This window comes from Thalia democratica, chromosome 2, assembly GCF_965202585.1.
Source record: "Thalia democratica chromosome 2, ktThaDemo2.hap1.1, whole genome shotgun sequence".
Lineage (NCBI taxonomy): Eukaryota > Metazoa > Chordata > Thaliacea > Salpida > Salpidae > Thalia > Thalia democratica.
Genome location: NC_139166.1, coordinates 20356457 through 20376170, shown reverse-complemented (window position 1 = coordinate 20376170; position 19714 = coordinate 20356457). Strand labels below are relative to the sequence as shown.

At 25.9% G+C, this 19714-nt stretch overlaps 1 protein-coding gene across 1 annotated transcript; it reads left to right on the top strand.

Annotated features, from left to right (window-relative positions):
- The first annotated feature begins 2627 nt into the window (after positions 1 to 2627).
- LOC145829675 (uncharacterized) lies at positions 2628 to 19527 on the top strand. The gene is made up of 9 exons (XM_082937530.1): positions 2628 to 2780; positions 3726 to 3815; positions 7600 to 7692; positions 8059 to 8215; positions 11560 to 11778; positions 17866 to 17953; positions 18066 to 18242; positions 18499 to 18536; positions 19100 to 19527. The coding sequence occupies exons 1-9, from the start codon at positions 2727 to 2729 to the stop codon at positions 19120 to 19122; spliced, it is 939 nt and encodes a 312-aa protein (XP_082793656.1). The 5' UTR covers positions 2628 to 2726; the 3' UTR covers positions 19123 to 19527.
- The last annotated feature ends 187 nt before the right edge of the window (positions 19528 to 19714 follow it).

Here is a 19714-nt window from a genome sequence, read left to right as displayed (position 1 = left end):
GAAAAGAAAAAAATAAAAGAAAATAAAACTAAACGAAAATTAACTGAATTTTGTGTTTAATAATGTACTACGAGTCTTGTTTAGTAACATATGGAACTAAAAAATATATATAAAACTTTTAATTAACTTTTAAAAGTAGATAAACAACAGTAATAACAAACGTGTGAATACTTGAATTATAGGTTACAACTTCTTTAAAGAAAGTAAAATGTAATACGCTGAAGTTTTTTATATTTTTTTTTAATAAGTATTTTTGTTAAATAGATAATTTTTATTTTATTTAATAATTTAACTTCAACAGTAAAAACAATTTTACATTTGAATAGTTAAATAAACTATTGTAATTTTTTTTAAAAGAATTTTAAAGAAGTGATTTTTGCAATAACTGAACTTAACTTTTATTAAATATAAAGATAAATACTGTAAAATTTATGCTTTGAATAAGAAAAAAGATAAAAAACTATCATAATTTTAACGATAATGATAATAACCACAACAAAATTCCTTCTATTTTAAAATATTATTTTTGTTTTCTTTTCTTTTGAATAGTTGTCCAAGTCTAAAACTGTAATAATAAAAAGCAAGCAAAATTTGCAAACATAGAAAGAAGAATTTTTTCTGTAATTTCCTCAAAAAAAAAAAACTTAAGTTTGCTTGGAACATTTATCATAGCTTACTATTTAAATACTTTATTTTCTGATAAAGTAAAAATATCTATAACTACTTTTACATTTGTATACTAAAAAAAAAGTAAGAATAACAAAAAATAAAGTAAAAGTTTCTAAGTGTTCTGAACTTTATTCAAGACAGTAATATAAAAAAAAAATCCAGTAAAACTTGTTTTAAAAGGACTGAGCTGACTACCAACTTTAAATGTTATTTTATTATTTATAAGTTATTACTAAGTAAAACAGAACCTATCTTTGAGCTATAATTTCCACTTGCCGGATTTATATTGTCATGAAATCACGATTTCATTTTATGGTTTTGAAGTGTGTGAATAAAAATAGAACATTTGGTAAAAATAAATATCATTAAATTGTTATTTGAGGTATCGTAAACAAATATTATGAAAATAAATAAAATGGTTTCATTACAAGGAGTTACATTCTTTGAAATGCTTATAAAAGAAAACATTACTTGAAATCTCTCGCAGTAAATGGTTAACGCGATGTGCTTTAGTATGATGTATTTCAAACACGTTAAGTTTAAGATACTTCTTTAATTTAAGCTCTAAGATACTTATTAGTAACATTTGATCATTTGTGTTCAACTGTAGTTTTCGTATAATGTGATGAGGTTGGCTGCAGTTGTAAGTTTTTCGAAATGTTTTCATTCATAACATTATGCAAACTTATGCAAATGAGGTAAATAGATAATACAGCAGAATATTGAAAACATTTATACCTTTATCCTTAACCCTCCTCACCCAAATATACAAAAAATAAACCAAAAAAAGTTTTAATACTTACAACTTAAAATAAAAATAAGTAGAATAGCAGCCAATAAGAAGCGACGACCTTAAAAGTGCAGCCAACACGTGTGATGAAGTTATCATGTATTTTTGTGCTTCTTAGTTCATGTAAATTAAATATTAGTTTTCCTTTGTTTTGTATATTAATCTAATGTTTCTAAACTCTATCTATCCCATTGCCCGTAAGAACCCCTTTATTGAGAAACTATAAGAAAATCATCATACAATTACATTACTTAAGTTGATCATGACATATTAAGTTTAGCAAAAAAAAAAGTTATTCAGTGTTCAGAACAGTTTGACTCTAAAATTTTAGTAGCCCTGCTAACTGCTTTATATTGTTTACTTCTATATAAGCTATTTTAGGATTGTTATAGTTGTTTACTGAACAAAAAAAAAAATGCTCAAAAAATTTGGTTTAAGGACCTGGTAAACGAAAAAAAAAATATCGGTTATCGAGGCTACAAACCACCGATACTGTTTAATGTCTTGTCCAGGATATGTAAACTAGACAATAATTTTAGAATACAACTTAACATATAAAATATATTTTTTTAGAAAAAAGTGTTTCGGACTTTATAACATTTTAAACTTTAAACCCTTATTATTTGATTATTGAACGACAAAAAAAGACGATCAAAATATTTAGTCGTAGGACCTGAAAAAAGAAGAACCTTTAGTTACATTTTAAAATAATCGTTAATTATTTTTTTCACTTCAATGTAAATAAAAAAAAAATTTGCTGTGGTTATAATATAAATATTTTTTCTTAGCTTTTCTTTACTTATTAATAGCAAAAATTGCAAAAATAAATTCAATACAAACCTGTTTTGACTTAGGCGTAATGCTTTAAGTTGTAATTATTTAATTATTGTACAAAAAATGTTAAGATTTTTATTTAAGTAAATACAGTAAACAGAAAACTACAACATGCATGGCATGCAGAAAAACTAGTTTTGTTTGAATTATATAAGCTAATAGTAGAACTAACAGTACAACAGCCAAGTATTGCGAACAGTTTAATAGTGAATGTCTGCTGTATCTAAACAAGCGCGGTTCATCCATGCGTTCAATTTGCAAGCTCATGAAATTTTCTTGCCCAGGCTGGAAAGCTATTGCCTTTTTCTTTTCCTGTGATTTTGAGATGCAGTTGGTTTATACTGGTTTTAAACTAGATTGTTGCATCAGAAATTTTGTTACTTGACTAAAGTTTATCCTGTAATCAGTTTTTAATTCAAGTTTAATCAAGGAGATGCTGGTTAAATTGTTATTTCTAGTCCTGTGTTCATCATTGTTCTATTGCATAGTAAGTAACTTAGTTTATTTATGTGATACTAAAAGCTCATTTTTGTTAGAAATGAAAATTATTATTTTTTTAATATATGATCTTAACTAAAGTTTTGTAAAAATGTTTTATTTTAGTTATTTATCAATTTTTACATAATTGTTTTATAAATGTATTAATAATTAGTATTTAAATAGTTTTGTGCTACAATTTTTCATCCTAACGGTATTATCAAGCAATAAAACTTTTAATTTTAAGGTATCTAATCTAAGAAAACTTAGTGTTAAAGAAATTATCTGTAAATAGTATTTAGAAATTAAGTAGGTTTTGTTAATAATAATTGTTTTTCAAACCAATAGTTTCGTGTTGTTAGACCAATACCCACTAGTAAAGACATATACAATTAGCACCTTTAAAAAACTTAATTATTTATTGTTGAAATAAAGTTAAAAGGTTGTTATTATATTTAAGCAAAACTAAAATTGAATTTTTATTTTTTTTACTATGATTTTTCGTTTAATCATTTTGATGAAAACATAAGCTTCTTGTGCATTGATGTTTTGAAGCTATTTTAGATATTAAGCTTTTGTAAAATGTTTTTATTTGTTTATCATCGTTGTAAAGAATGATTTTTATTCACTAAATCTATCTTTGAGTAGTTAAGGGCATGTAGGTGAGGATGAAAATTGTTTTGCTGATCTTATTTTATATTAATTATATATTTATTTAAACCTACATAACACCTTTTACCACTTGAAAAATTTCTAAACAATTTGTGAATTTAAAGTTTGTGAGTTCAATAGGCTTCTTATGAAAGCACACACCAAACATCTAAAAAAAACTTTTTCTATCAATCTGTTTTTAACCATTCTTCAAATTTTTACAGTTTTACTGTTACCACTATTAAAATAACTTACCTAAAAGTTTAAAACATTTTAAACAAAAGTTGCTATCATTGCTTCACAGACAGTAGAAAGCAAGTGTCTAAGGAAAGAGTACATGGATGAGAATGGAAGTTGTCAAAAGTGTCCATCATGCCCTGCGGGTTTTGACAATGTTAGTTATGTTTTATATGCATAACAAATTATTTTTTCTAAAAATAGGGTTGTCACTTTACTTGGAAACCTGGTTAAACCTGGAATTTGACAATTTAGGCAAAAAAACAATCTGGAAAAACCAGTGGTAACCCTGTAAACAGACTGTCTACAGGGTTTCTACTTCACTGAAATCCCATGAAAAAACTAAGCTTACAAAAAACACTGCCTAAGCTTAAAAATATTATTAAAAAAAAACAGGCAAACACAGTATTGATTAAAAGCTTAAGAAATTAGAAACATACTTTTTAATGGTGCATTATTTTGAATCTTAATACATTTTTTTAAGAATTGATTTAAAATAGTTTGTATAAAAAAAATTTAGTCTTAAACAATCAATTTATTAGATTTTTTTAGTAGTATTTATAAGTTTTATAAGTACTTAATAACATGTAAAAGAAATGAAAAAAAGTTAAGTACTTCAGAAATAATAAAATGAAAAATGACAATAAGTGTATAATTTTTTTGAACAACCTGTTTTTTTGACAATTAAGGCTAAAAACCTGGAAATTAAGAAAAATAAACTTGGAATTTTGAACAAAAGTCACTAAAAAATAGTGATGTACCGGACCCACAATTTTGGGACAGGCCGGACCTGGATTTGGACTTTTTTTTCAAATTAGAATCCGGCCGGACCCGGACTTTTTTTTCAAATTAGAATCTGGCCAGAACCTGATCCGGATTTTTTTTTCCAAATTAAAATCCAGCCGGATCCGGATTCTTAATACTCTAAGTTATTTGTAATGTAAGTAGTATAAAAACTACTATGTACGATAATGCAATTTTATATAACTAACTACTAACTAATTATAATTGTGTGAAGTTAATCTTTTATGTGTTATATCTAACTATATACTTATAAATTTTAAAAATTATAGTTAAAAAAAATTTAGACTAAAAAATATTAATGTGCTGCTAAAATAATTAAATAATAAGAAAGTTTATGATATGTTATTAAGGTATAGTTAAGATTAACAGTTAGAAATAGTAGCTGGTATGTTTTATAATTTTCTGAACAATATTTACATCTAAATTTTATTAAAATTGAAAGAACAAAAGAAAAACTTGAAGTTGAAAGTACAGTAAAAAAAACTTCAAATTGAAAGAACAATAAAAAACACTAAAATATCTTTTTTGCTAAACTTACAAACTTTCTATGATTTTTGGCAACCAGAATATCACCTAACTTTAGCTAATATCAGGGTTGCCACTCTTTGATTCAAAAAAAATAACCTGAGTGATTATAAACTTTCCTGAGTCAGAATGATGTTTTGGAAAACCAAAAAATAATTACTTTAAGATAATAATCAGTAGAACAGCTAGCCACAAGGTTGAACACTTTACAATTATGTAAAGTAATGTTTACAATTAAGGCTATAGGGGGGTTAAACACTTTTTTTACAAGTTGATCTTATTTAATAAAATACTATCTTAGCTACCAGATGCTTTTTATAGCTTTACAAAATTCAAAGTAGCTTTTGAGTTATAAGCGGTCAAAGCCGGAGAGTTCCATAGGGACCTAGTGGAAGGCGCAAGCTAAAAACGCATTCATTTCACTAAAAATCTATTTTCTCTTAGGTTTAAGCTAGGTACCTCAAGTTTTCAAAAAAATATTCCTTACAAAGTTTAAAAGCTTTTGAGTATTGGAATTTCAAATAATTAAAATTTACAAATTTAAGGTCTTAAGTTCAAACAAACCAACTTTAAAAAAAAGGGGACTTTTTCTCAAAATAAAAAAAATTCCTACTCTCAAATGATTTAAAATTTAGTAAAGGGTAAACTGAAATTTTGAATAAGATTGCTTAAAAACTGTAGGAGGAGATAGATTTTTAATGAAATGGTTTTTCTTCGCCTTTTTAGTTTGAACCTTCTATAAGGAAGCTATTGAGCTGGCCGGCTTTGACCCCTTGTATCTCGAAAACTACTTTGAATTTTGTTAAGCTGTAAAAAGTATCTAGTAGCTAAGATTAAAATCTATCAAATAAGATCAACTTGTAAAAATCAAGGTGGACCCCCCTATAGCCTTACCAATCTAAAATCAATTAAAATCAAGTTCTTGAACAAAACTAACTAGAAAATCACAAAATATTGAAAACTGGATCATTTCAAACTCATTCAAAATCTAAAAGAAAACTAGCCTGAGTTTTTCAAAAAATCTTAAAACTAGCCTGAGTTTTTATAAAAAACTAAACTAGCCTGAGGCAGCCTTAGATTTTCAAAAATTCCCAAAAATTTTCAAACTAGCAGGGTTGCCACTGTTCAAGTCAAAACAAAACTAGCTAGAGTTATAAACTAGCCTGAGTCTAAAATTACTAATAATCAGTAGAACAGCTATAAGGTTGAAAATTTGGTAGTAAAGTTTTTAATTTTACAACACAGGTAAAAAGTTGCATTTCTGAAATGTTTATTTCATAGTTTAAATGTAAACAAATGTAAATTAGTTACGTGTACAAAATGAGCCAATCAGTGTAGGTGTTTATTTTTTGAACGTATTTTCTGACAAAAATGACTCTTTTAATTTACACAGGGTTTGTTTTTGAAAAAAATACTTTTCTGTATGCTCTTTTTTACTATCTAGATCCAAATCCCGGACCCGGATCCGGACTTTTTTTTATATCAAGATCCGGCCGGATCCGGATATCAGACAAAAATGGCAATATCCGGCCAGATCCGGACCCATATACTAAGTCCGGTACATCACTACTAAAAAACCAATAACCTGCAATTTTAAACAATTTTTATATGTTAAGTAGTAAAATGTTAATTGGACATAAATAACATCCCATATGGATGAAAATTTTTGTCATCATCAAAACTTTTTTATTATTAAAAAACACATTTAAAGTAGCTTTACAGTATCTTTTCAATGTTATTGTACTACTTAACACAGTTTTTAACCTCAAACTTAACTTAAAACTAAAAATCTACCCAAAAAGGTGTACTTTAAAAAACTGAAAAAAATTCAGAAATCTGGAAGAAATTTCTAAAAACCATTGGTAACACTGATATAACTATATTTAAATGTTCTTTTCTAATTAAGAATATAAAGATGCTTAAACTAAAATACTTTTTTTATTAGGTTGTAAGTAAAAATTTAAAAGAATAATAGCCTTTTTTGTACAACTAGCTTACCAAGTTAATGTGTTTCTTATACTACTTTATTATTTTATTGTTTTTATAATACTATCTACCAAAAACTACTTTATTCAGTATTTTTGCAACTACATTAGACTCCTTGAACTTGTCATTGGTTTTAAAAGTAGATTCAGATTACAAAATTCACTACTCTGTGTACAGTAAACTAATTTCTTTGCACAACTTGCATATGCCACAAGAACCTTACTAATCAAAGAACTTAATTTGTCATTTTACCAATTTATACAATTACTTCATTGCTAACACGTCTTTTAGCAGTTAGTTATCACACAATTTTACATTGTTTTAAATTTGACTTAAAAATAACGCATAATTTTTACTTTTAACATGGTATTTTATTAAAAATTTTAGTGGGAACCCTATATTTAATAAAAAAATTCCTTTTCTGAACATTAATTCTGAAACAAAAGTTTTAGGAATAAGGTTTTCAAATTTAAACAAACTCTGTATAACAATGTTTAAATCAAGTAAATTTTTGTATGCTTTTATTATAAACAGCTTAAAAGAAACTTTTTTAACACGTTTTTAGAGCTGTCAACTTTTTAATTTCTATTGCTAGCTAGAAAGATAATTTTTTTTTAATTATACAGTACTGTGAATGGGGTTATTTACATAAATGCAAGAAGTGTAGCGAAGGAACATACAAGGAATATGATGGTCACGATTCATGTAAAAGGTGCAAGGTAAGCTATTGTTGAACTTTTTAAAAGTAATTTATGTTCTGGAATGATTTTATTGAAAAAGTTATAATTTTATTAATTATTGTAGACGTTTCATCAAATGTAAATAATGTTATATTAATTAGTGTTCACATTAAACACATTTATATCCTATTTTTAAAAGTGTTTTTATATTTTACTTCAAATAATATCAAAATGTAAAGGTATCTTTCTTTATGTATTTAAAAACCATTGCTTCATTTTAAATAAATTAGGTCCAACTAAAGTTCATATCTAACTAAAAACTATTATATTAAGTTATGATTTATGCGCTTTTTATGCTTATTAATAGTTTTAAACTTTTTGTTTATTACTTTAATTTTTTCAAAGGATTGTGCTACTTACAACCGGGATGAGTTCTGGCCGTGCACCATAGTTCAAAACACCCAATGCGGTGGTTGCAAATCCAGTTTCTACGAAAATGCAAGCAGTGAGTGCGTTCCTTGTGGAGAAGGCTCAGATTATGCAGACTGCAATAATTTTAAAGGTGATTAGATCAATTAAAAAAAAAAGTGTTTTTATAAACTTGTTTAATGAATTTCAAATAACCTTTTTTACAATTTAGTCTTACTAACCAATTTAAACTAAGCTACAAGTTGCTTTTTACAGATTTTTAAAATTCAAAATAAGTTTTGAGATACAGTAGGTCAAAGTTGGAGACTACAATAGGTTCCTTATGGAGGGCGCAAACTAAAACGCAAATAACTAGAAATCACTAAAATCAATCCACGTTTTTTGAAATAACTACCTAAAAGTTGCAGGAAATGTTTCTTGCAATATTTAGGAAGTTCTGTCGGAACAAAATAAAAAAATAAGAAAAATAAAAGTTTTATGATAAAAAACAAAAAAAACTTACAAAGTTTCTAATTTTTAAACTTTTTCCAACAAAATTTTCTGAACATTGCAAGGAATATTTCCTGCAACTTTTAGGTAGTTATCTTTACATAGTTACATTTAAGTGATTTCTAGTTATTTGCCGTTTTAATTTGCGCCCTCCCCCCTCCATAAGGAACCTATTGTTGCCTCCGACTTTGACCTGCTATACCTCAAAAGTTATTTTGAACTTTTAAAATCTATAAAAAGCATCTTGTATCTCGGTTAAAACTCTATAAATTAAGACCAAATTGTGAAAAAAGAGATTTACCTCCCTATGCCCTTAACTTAAAAAAGACAACAAGGAAAATAAAATGTGCTACACAGTTAAATAAGACTCTAAATTTGATAGTTGGTAATTACTAGTTTTTGTTGTTGTATGCTGTGTTAAATTTTCATATTAAATTACTTATTTTTAATGACTACTAAAACTATTTTAAATGACTGTGGCCTGTAAAAGACTTTTTCTATTCTTTTATCCTTAAAGACTGCAAAAGCTAGTTTTTACTAATTTATTACCTTGTTGTTGTAACTTAAGTGGTTACTTGATGTTTTACTACTAAAAGAGCTAAGCCTTCAAAAAAATGAACTTTTTATTAAATACAGTAACCTCTCGGATCTTTACGCACTCGTGACGTTACGCACTCTCGTTTAGTTACGCATTTCAGAATTCTAAAAAATTCAGAAAACAAAAATCTTAATTTTTTTAAATATTGCACAAATTAGGTCTAATGTATATTTTTAAATTAAAATATGTTTTTGAATGCTAACACACCTCTCTATATCTTTAGACTTTGTAAATTTATATTCCTTGACTAATTGATAAACATTTAGTTATACCTCAGTATATCAGGAATTTTGTTAACAATAAGAGATTAAATCAAAATTCTGAAATAAACATGACTGTGTTTAATAATGAAACTATAATGAAACAATGAGAGTTTAAAACACAAAGAAATAATATAGCAGTCTTGCCCTATATATTAATAAACACCATTTTATAATTGTAAAGAAATGTTCAATTATAAATTGAATTTGCAAAGTAGATTAGAATATAAATGTCACATATAAGTAAAGATAAAGAAAATTTCTACTTATTATTAAAATAATAAAATTATTTCTACTCGTATTAATATTATTTTATAGAAGTTCAAATCCTTTTTTTTAATATATGTTTAGTTTTATCTTTTGTTTTCATATTTATAAATGAAGTAAACAAATAATTAAAAGTGGGAAAGTGCTCAGTCTGCTTTTAGCTAGAAGTAATATCAAAAAACAGCCATTATAGTGAGTATATTTGGTACCTCTCGTTTCTTTACGATCTCTCATATCTTTACGCACTTTTTCTGTGGACACAATGTGCGTAAATAAGCGAGAGGTTACTGTATGTTCAAATTGATAAAAATAAATGGTTTATGTTTTTTATGACTTAGTAAATCCATTTTAAAGACCAATTGTTATTATACTATGTTAAATCTTAGTGCCGAGTAATAACCTTGAAAATCCCAAAAACGTTGTCACACTTAGAAATTATTTTTCATATAGCTTTGTGTAGATTTGAAAAGCTACTTACAATAATTAATCAGTTTGTTTTGACAAAAGTTAGTGCAGCCAAAGGTGATTTTTATTACCCTGTATTTTCTAGTGCTATTTGTTTTAATTATTATAAAAGTATACATTAGGGAATGGGTCAAAATTTCACAAAGACTAAATTACACGACGGAATAAAATGCACGAGAGACTAAATTGCACGAATGATCAATTTTGCACAAAGAAAGTTTTGTACTAAGGGTCAATTTTGAACGAGTTACAATTTTGCACGGAAGGTCATTTTTGCATGAGAGTAAAAAAAAACATTAAAATAAAATAATAAATAATAAGAATTATTTTTAAATAAATAAGAAAAATAAGTAAATAAATAAAAATAAATTAGTTAAAAACAAAAAAAAAAAAGCTACCGACAGAGGGTAAGGGTTAGGGGTAACAGTGACCGGGTTGCCACTTTACCTGGAAACCTTGAAAAACCTGAAATTCGACAATTTAGGCAAAAATAACCTGGAAAACCTGGAATTTGAGAAATTTTGAAAAAAACCTGGAAAAGCCTGGAATTTTGATCAAAAAACCTGGGAAAACCTGGAATTTTTAATAACTTCAACATTTTCATTACTAGAATTTCAATTTGACACAAAAAATCTATCATATAAATAAGATTTTTTTGTCATCATCAAAAACATTTTTATTAAAAAACACATTTAAAGTAACTTTATAGCATCTTTTAAATGTATTTGTACTGTTTAACACAGTTTCTTTTATATAAATTAACTTAAAACTATAAATAGACCCAAAAATATTTACTTTTAAAAATCTGGAAGAAATTTGGAAAACCTGGAAATTTTTTTGAAAAAACAAGTGGCAAACCTGATCGTACCATAAAATTATGCATAAAAGGTCAGTTTGCTTACCATATGTTTATTCAATTGTAGAAAACGCTTTCAAGTGCAAGTTAATCGAAAACGAGTGGCAACCCTGCAGTGATAGTAAAAATAAATTAATAAAATGAAATATAAAAATAAATAAATAAAATAACTTACCAACCAAGGGTAGGGGTTAGGGGTAACAGTAGTAAAAAAAAAAATAAAATTTATAAAAAATAAGAATAAAAAACTCAATCCGTGCAATTTAATCCCCTCGTGCAATTTTGTCCGCTCGTGCAAATTTTACACCTACCCATACAATAGACTTAGTTATAACAATATTATATTATGTTGTTAGCAAAGCCAAAAAGCTTTTTTTTATGATTTCCGAATGGCAATCATCTATATACAATCCGTATTTTAATCTAGTTTGAACTGCTACGTTATAAAAACTAACACAATAGATACAAAACCCAGCAAACTTTTTTGCTTCTAAACATTTTGATTGATTTCAAGTAAAAACTAAATTAAATAATTTTCACAGCGCTCACCACGAGCAAATTGGCAAGGGTGGCGATCAAAACACCGATGATGCTGACCACGACGACGAGGAAGGCGAGCGAAGAGCAACCCAAGTTCACGCTGTCGAGGAGCACGGTGATACTGGTCGCCGTAATCGCCTCGGTGATGCTGGTTTGCGCGGTGTTCGGAATCATATCCGTGTTCGTGTCCTGCATTAACAAGAGCACGACCAGCGAACCAGGTAAATTATTTTTGATGTACTGGTTTGAAATTTTTATAACTAGGTTAATTTTTTGTATGCTAATTTTCACAGGTCGCAGGTAAGCGATTTTATTTGCTTAAACCTGTAGATTGTTTTTTTAGCTTAAATAAATGTGCAATATCTAAAAAAAGTTTGAGCTTGGCCAAGGAAAAGAGGTGCTTTAATAAACATAAATAGCTTTATTTAGTGTTTATGAAACGCACGGGATTAAAAATAAATTTTCAAGTTGACTCAACTAATAACATGCAATAGTAAAAATATAAGTATATTTTTTTAATTTATAAACGCCATTCTGTATACTTTTTTTAATCTACAACCCTCTGAAATGGGTGAGGCAGCAAAATAAAAAGGTGGCGAAAAAAATATAAGGGAAAATTTTCAACTTCAACCTTTTGTTTAACGATTCCACAGGTTTCACGCGTGTCGGCACACGGAAAATTACACTGAAGTTTCTCAATTGAAGATTTTCAATTGAAGTCAACTTGACTGAGACCAGATTAATCTGTGAGTCAATTGCACAAAAATCCGCGGTGCCAATCCGCGTAAGTGTTGACTGAAACTGGTGAAGTGTAAACTAATTAAAGCGTTTGTTGATTAAAAAACAGGTAATAACAAAAAGTAAGGTGGTTACGTGTAAGGTGGCTTGTTGTGCGATTTTGCATTTTAAATTGTTAGAATTTTATTAAAATAAAGATTTAGATGTATTTATTACCTGGTTTTTGTTTTGGTTTGTAATATTTACAAGGTTGCAAAAAAACCTTGAGTCCTGGAAAAACCTTGAATTTTCCACTAAATCATTAAAAAACCTGGAATTTTGAACAACTTTTACATATTAAGTAGTAATATTTCGACTTGACACAAAAAATCTATCATATAGTTAATTTTTTGTCCACATCAAAAATATTAAAAAAAAAACACATTTAAAGAAGCTTTAAGATATCTTTTCAATGTTGTTATACTATTTAACACAGTTTTTTACTTTAAACTGGATTTTAAACTAAAAATAGACCACTATGTGTAATTTTAAAAACCCGGAGAAAATTTGCCAAAAACATTTGGTAACCATGTATAACCCTGTGTTTGAAAATATTAACGTTTTTCAAGTTGTCTAAAACAATCTGTTGACTGATGTTTAATCAAAAAAAAAGTCTTCAAATTAAAAAAAAATGTTTAGCATAATATATCTCAACTCAGTTAAAAAGCAGAAAAATATTCCAAGTACTGTTTTTATATTTTTTTAAATTAAAAGATCAGTTTGCAATATTTAAAGACTTTAAAAAATATTCTATTTATGTTATAAAAGTGAACTAAATTATACTAAAATATTAAGATAGTTTTAAGAAAAAAAAAATTTAAATATACTTTTCAATAATTTTTATAGATATAAATACCTATCTTTCATTTTTTTGTTCAAACGAAAAATATGCAATTTCACCAATTAAATTGTAATAAGTTTTTGTAAAGGACTGAGTTATTGCACTAATTAAAAAAAAAGTTATTTTAATTTTTTTTTTAAAACTTAAAAAAAATATTTTCGTTTAATCATTAAAAAACTTCAACCTTGTTTCAGAATATGTATGCTGTTTTTTTTAATCAAGTATTTTTGTAGAGGTTTAGGTGTTTTAATGATATTGTTTATATTTGTTATGTTATGTGTTCATTGGTTTAAATCATAATTTTATTTACTGCTGCGATAAATGATAGTGAGTGAATATTTAATGACACAATCATACTTTTGCAATGTTTTTATTTTCAGTCATAATAAACTCTAATTCCTACCTTAATCCTATTTTTACCTTGATTATTAATAAACTAAAACTAATATTTTTTAAATCCTGCGTACATATTTTGTTAATATATTTTAATTTTAAAATATCTAATTTTGATTAAAATTTAATCATATCATTTATTGTGTTTATTAGAGCTGTCATGTGTACTACCAATTTAGTAGAAAGTTATTTAATTTTGTTCACCCTTTTTCTTAATGTTTTCCTTGCATGGATAATTTGAATTACATGTTTGCCTCCCACTAAGACTATCTTAATTTTAAAAACTATGGCTAACCCAAGCTAGTTGAAGGTTTTCGAAAAAATATAGGATTGTTAAAAAAATTGCAAATAAAAAAGGCCAATTGATAAAATATAACTTCCTTACAATTTTAACCAGTTTTATTAATATTTCGTAGTTTGTTCTTAAATATTTCTGTTAAGTTTATACAAAAATATCTCATTTTGCTTCGAACTAAACCTTTCTCATTTTAAATTGATAAAAATGTTTTTTTTATATTTAAAGTTTGACTCCTGAAAATTTGATGTATATTTTTATAAAAACTAGGAAACTAAAGATTTAAGTTATTTAAAAAATTTTTGAAAGTGTAAAGTAAAAAAGTTGTCTTGTATACTTTGATATATGAAAATTTTATAAAATTAACTATATCACAAAAGTTAATCAAAATATATTTTACAAAAAGTAATTTATTGGTTGTATTTTATTCTTCATAATAAAACGGTGTTACCACACACTCAGTGAACTAAAGCTAAATCAGGTTAATTGTAAAACTCAAGCTGGTTTGGATGTTTTTTTTCTTTTACTCTACTTAATTTTTATGACTTTAAACAATTTATTTCCAGTTAATTTAAAATTATGTACTCTCTTCTAGACTTTTGGTTAAAATAAGTATTTAAGTTTGATTAACACATTTTTAAAAGTTTTAAAGTTTTACTACTTATATTTTAGTTTTCTCATACACTCAGGCTGACTCAGGGTAGTTTAATGTAACCAAGTTTTTTTTAAGGAGTGGCAACCTTGATTAAAGCCATTGTTAGTTTTGTTATGTATTTGCTTTGGTCCCTAATACTTTAACATTTTTCATAACCATTTCTTAAAACCATTTGAAAATTAGAATAATTTTCGAATTTAATTAAATACAGTACGGATATTGATAAGGTACGCATTAAATCTGGTAGATGAGTCAAATTTAAAGTCAAATAAAGAGTTTATGGAGTTTAAAAAAGTATGTAGTTTAAATATATTCAATTCAAATATAACACAAACTTTTGAAAAAAATCTAAAAGCTTAAAATAAACAAGAATAAATCCAATTTTTGTTAAAATAAATGAATATCAGGTATTATTTGATGTGAACATTAAAATTTTTCTGAAAACAGTAAAGTATTTATTTATACGTAAGGTTCAAGGTGCATTGTCAATGTTCCTACTGTTACTTTACTCCGAAAAAATTAAAGGTACACCAAAACTAAGAAATAATTTGATTTTAGTACAATCATACATTTTTTGTGCAAACCCGTGTTCCAGGCTAGTTAGTGACTCAGTTAGCTTTTATAACCAAACAGTGGCATGTTGATAAAAAAAATTCCAAAATAATTTTTTTCCTTTGCGTATAAAAAGTGGTAACCTGACTAGTTCGCGATTTGTTGTTACGCTTAAAAATTAGTTGTTCTTAGTCTATAATATGTATACTATAGTTGTATTATCTGTACATGTAATCATAAAAATCATTATATTTATTTTAATTATATACTAAGAAAATTCAAATTGAATTTTGTGTACATTTAGGGCTCAACTAATAACAACTATTTAGCTATTAAAACAATAATATTTTCATTAAGTTTCAAGATTAATGTAGTCAATAAAAGTTAGCTTCAAAAACAAATTATTAATAAAACATTTATCAATAACACTAACTTCAACAAAGTTAAAATAAGCAGAAATAGACATATAGTATATTGATTTTCTGTGTAGACGATTTAAAATTTTAAGAACATAGAATTATTCATGGTTTAATTGCGGCAATTTTAAAAGGCCAAGTTGTTATTTCATCAAACGCAGGCATAGTTTACAAAATTAGGTGTAAGTAATTTTGTAAGTTTTCTTTAGCTCAATACTTGATCAGTCGTTTAATGTTTACTAGACACAAGTTTTCTTAAGGTATTGTTTTAAATCAGAATTCCTAAATTTATCCACAAAATCGCCTACATTTCAATTTGAAATTTAGGATAGTCCCTTATTGTATTTAAATATTTCTAATTTAGCAAATATTATACAGCTGTTCTATTATACTGTTCATAATTATATCTAAATGCATAATTTTAGTAAAAAGGCAACACAAACTGTTTAAAATACTTGAAAGCTTATAAAGTCCATTAAAAGAACTAACAAATTAAGGTCAAAAATAATTTAGAGTAGTAGACAACTTTCTTTTTACTGAATATAACAGAGTTTCCAAAAACTTAGATCACTGGAAAAATCTGGTGTTTGACAATTTAGGCTAGAAAACCTGGAATTAGAGAAATTAAAAAAAATACCTGGAATTTTAAACAATATTTACATGTTAAGTGACAAACTTTTGACTTGGTACAAAAAACCAATAATTAAGATAATTTTATTTATCATTAAACTTATTTTTTCATTAAAAGCCACATTTAAGTTATCTTTAGACAATATTTTATACAATTTAAGACATTTTTAAAACGTAAATTTAGTTCTATACTAAAAATGAACCAAAAGCTTGTTTATTAAACCTTGAGAAATTCAGAAAACTTGAATAAATTTACAAATAACCTTTTGAATCCAGACATAAAAATAACTTTTGTAAAGGTTTAATATTAATTATCCTGAAGAAAAATTAAAATTAATAATTTCAATAGAAAAAAATCTTATGTAGTAAAATTTTATAACTAATACTAACGACATATTAAAACTAGAAACCTAGCATAGCTTAAAGTTTATTTTATCCAAAATAAATTAAGATAATAAGACATTTCTTGAAACATTTAGCTGGTATCTATTTTTTTATAAAAACCCATCTTTATAATGTTATCATTAAGTTCAACTTATATAAACATTTAAAAATAAATAGTTACTGACACCTAAAGTTTAAGTATATTTTCAGTAACAATTACTGTTTTCTATATACTTTAGTTTTAAAATAAAAATAATTACTGATTTTGAAAACCTAAAACCAAAATAAAAGCTGCGCTTTGCACAATAACTTTAAGTCATATCATTTTCCTACTGAAATGTTAACATCACACACTTAAGGAAACCCTGTTTGAAGGCTTAGGGAAGGATGTATTATAGTACCGGTAAAAAAAAATCTGCTGTATATTTGTTTTTCATAAAAGTCTAGTTAAAACGTTACAAATACTCTGTTTTAATTTGTTTAAGTTTTTTTTTGGAATTTAACTTTTACAAATAGTGTAATGTTTCAAGTTTAGAACATAATGTTAGAGCTAAAAGTAAAATAATTAGAAATCTATTTCAACTTGGTATTTTGTAAATATCTTTTTCAGTCTTTAAAGAAGTTTAAAAAAGTTAAAAAGTGCTAATTTGATAAAGAATACTCTAAATGCTAAGATCGACTTTTACAAAATTAAAGTACTCTTAGCAATTTTTAATGTTCTAAAATATTTATTTTAGAAAAAACCTTTTCACCATAAGTATTAATACAAAAAGCTATTCATATACTATACTTTTAAGAACTTATAAGCTTGAATGTAACATTTTATTTGTATTGAAAACCTATTAGTTTTTGATTTCTGTTATAACTTTAAAATGTTTGTTTTTCATTTATTATTGGTTTTTATTTTAATTGTCTATTTACAGGTACTATCAAATACCAAGAAGGAACAACAAAAGTATTCTATTAACGATTTAGAATATAAAAATAGTAGTTTTACTTATTTTTCTTACTTTTGTTTTAAAACATGTATTTTTAACGAAGATACTAAAAACAGGTTTTTTGAAAGTTTTCATGAATGTATTTTTTGTCATAAATATTTTAAAATAGTACTTATAATGAATTAATTATAAAGAATATAAAAATCAAACAAACTTTACTGATATAAAACATAAATCATTTTTTAGATCTTATATAAAATTATAAACATAAACAACTTTATCAACAAACTTTTTATCAAAAATCTTCGCTTTAAAGAAATTGTGTGAGTTTAATTGTTTCCTAAGATTAAATTTTAATATATATTTCCAACAAATGTTAACTTAATTAAAAATAAATAAGTAATAACAAGAGCATTGTATTTTTAAGGAAGCAGTGTTTCATCTTCTAGTTTACGAAGATGCAAGACATTCGCAAGAATTTGCTCAAAAAAGAAAAAAAGACAAGTTCCGGCCAGGTAAGATTAAATAAAAAGAGTTTTAAATATAAAAACAAAACTTGCTTGTATTTGAACACTTGTAAAATACAAACTAAGATTAAAATAGATAAATATAATTTTTTTCTTATAGTATTCCAGCGGATGATATAGAGTTGCAGTCCTTCTTTAGGACCGACACAATCGAATCAACCCGTCAGCCAGATACAGATGTGCCCCACACCGGATTCGAACCTATGACTGCTCCTCTCACTGGATTTCTACCGACCATTCCTAGGACCAGAATTGAGTATTGTCAGGATGATTTGAGGTTTCAAGTTCTTTTTAATTGAAGTTTTTTGTTTTGTTTAAATAAAAATCTAGGTAACTCAAAACAATCATATTAAGCTATGATTTAACCTTTACACAACATAAAAACTTTTATTTATAATTAGTTTCATATTCATTCACTAAGGTTTGTTTTTTGATGATAATTTTAATTTTTTACTTTTAGAACTAAAACTTTTAAACTTTCAAATCTTAAAATCTTAAAAAAGTTTTTTATAGCAAATATATTTAATTTTTAGGTCTGAAAGTCAAATAACAGCATCGGAACCTTCACCAGGTATTTAGTTTTTTACAAATTGTAAACTTAAAAGCAATTTAAAATATTGTTTTTATACTGTTTGTTATGTTTTTTTTTAAGTACTTGAGTAGTTAAGTTAAACAATAACCAACAGATTACATATATTTTATAACTAAAGTGTAAAATTTCAGGTGATCGTCAGAACTGTGTTTATTATTAAACTATAAAGTATTTAAATTATTTCTACAAATAAATTTGATGATATGTCGTAATAATTTTTCAATATGTTAGCAAAATTTAAAAAACCCTTGACAATACGGAACTTAGTTATGTTTGAGATAATTTTGTATATCAATTAAGTCAAAGACTGTTTGGTTAAGGCTTAGAAAGTTTTTGAGAGTTGGTAGATTTTTGATGAAATAAAAGCCAAGTTCTTTGTATACAAATTATTGAGCACTTTAAACCAAGTTTAAATAAAAATCATCTTAAGTATCTAAAAAACTTCAAGCACAGTGTATGTTTAAAAGATTTCTATAACTTAAGTAAAAGTTAAAATTTAATCAACAAAGCTTATAATAATTTAGGCTATATTTTTTATACAGAATTGCCAAGAACATTTGTTTGAGGAATGTGATAGGTCATCAGAATATAATTCTGTCCACAAAATTTCGATCGTTCTAGATGCCAAAACGAACTAAAATTGTGTCTTTGATTTTTGCTGCTTTTCATTTTGCTCTCGCCTTTTTATCGTAAAACTTTGCTGGCAGGTTTTTCTAAATTGTACAAATTATTTTTTTTTTCACTGCGTTATACTCCTGTACTTCTTTCAGACTTATTTTAAGAACTGTTTCTTTTAATGCTGTATAAACGTTATAAAAAGTAGTGTGTCTATATTTATTTTAGAGCAAACCCTATAAAAGTTTGAAAGAATTCAAAAATATTCTTTATGTGACATGAACTTTTTTACACAAGGATAGTAGATCTTAATTTTCTTTCTCTTGACCTTTGGTTTATTTTTAGACTTATAAAATTCCGACTAACTTAAAAAAAAGGACTAAGTTTTAGTCGCTAATAACTTCTTATAGTTTTTAATTTAAAGAAACATTAACTAGTTTGAAATCTAAGGAAATTATTGAATAAATTCATAACGTTAATTAAAAGTTAGGTAAACATTTGTGTATAGTCGGCTGTAAAAATAAAAATACTATCATGGTTAC

Excerpts from the sequence above, each read along its gene's own strand:
- LOC145829675 (XM_082937530.1), top strand. The coding sequence starts at position 2,727 with ATGCTGGTTAAATTGTTATTTCTAGTCCTGTGTTCATCATTGTTCTAT. Across the intron at positions 11,779-17,865 it reads GAGCACGACCAGCGAACCAG|GAAGCAGTGTTTCATCTTCT; the intron begins GTAAATTATTTT and ends TGTATTTTTAAG. Across the intron at positions 18,537-19,099 it reads AGCATCGGAACCTTCACCAG|AATTGCCAAGAACATTTGTT; the intron begins GTATTTAGTTTT and ends TTTTTTATACAG.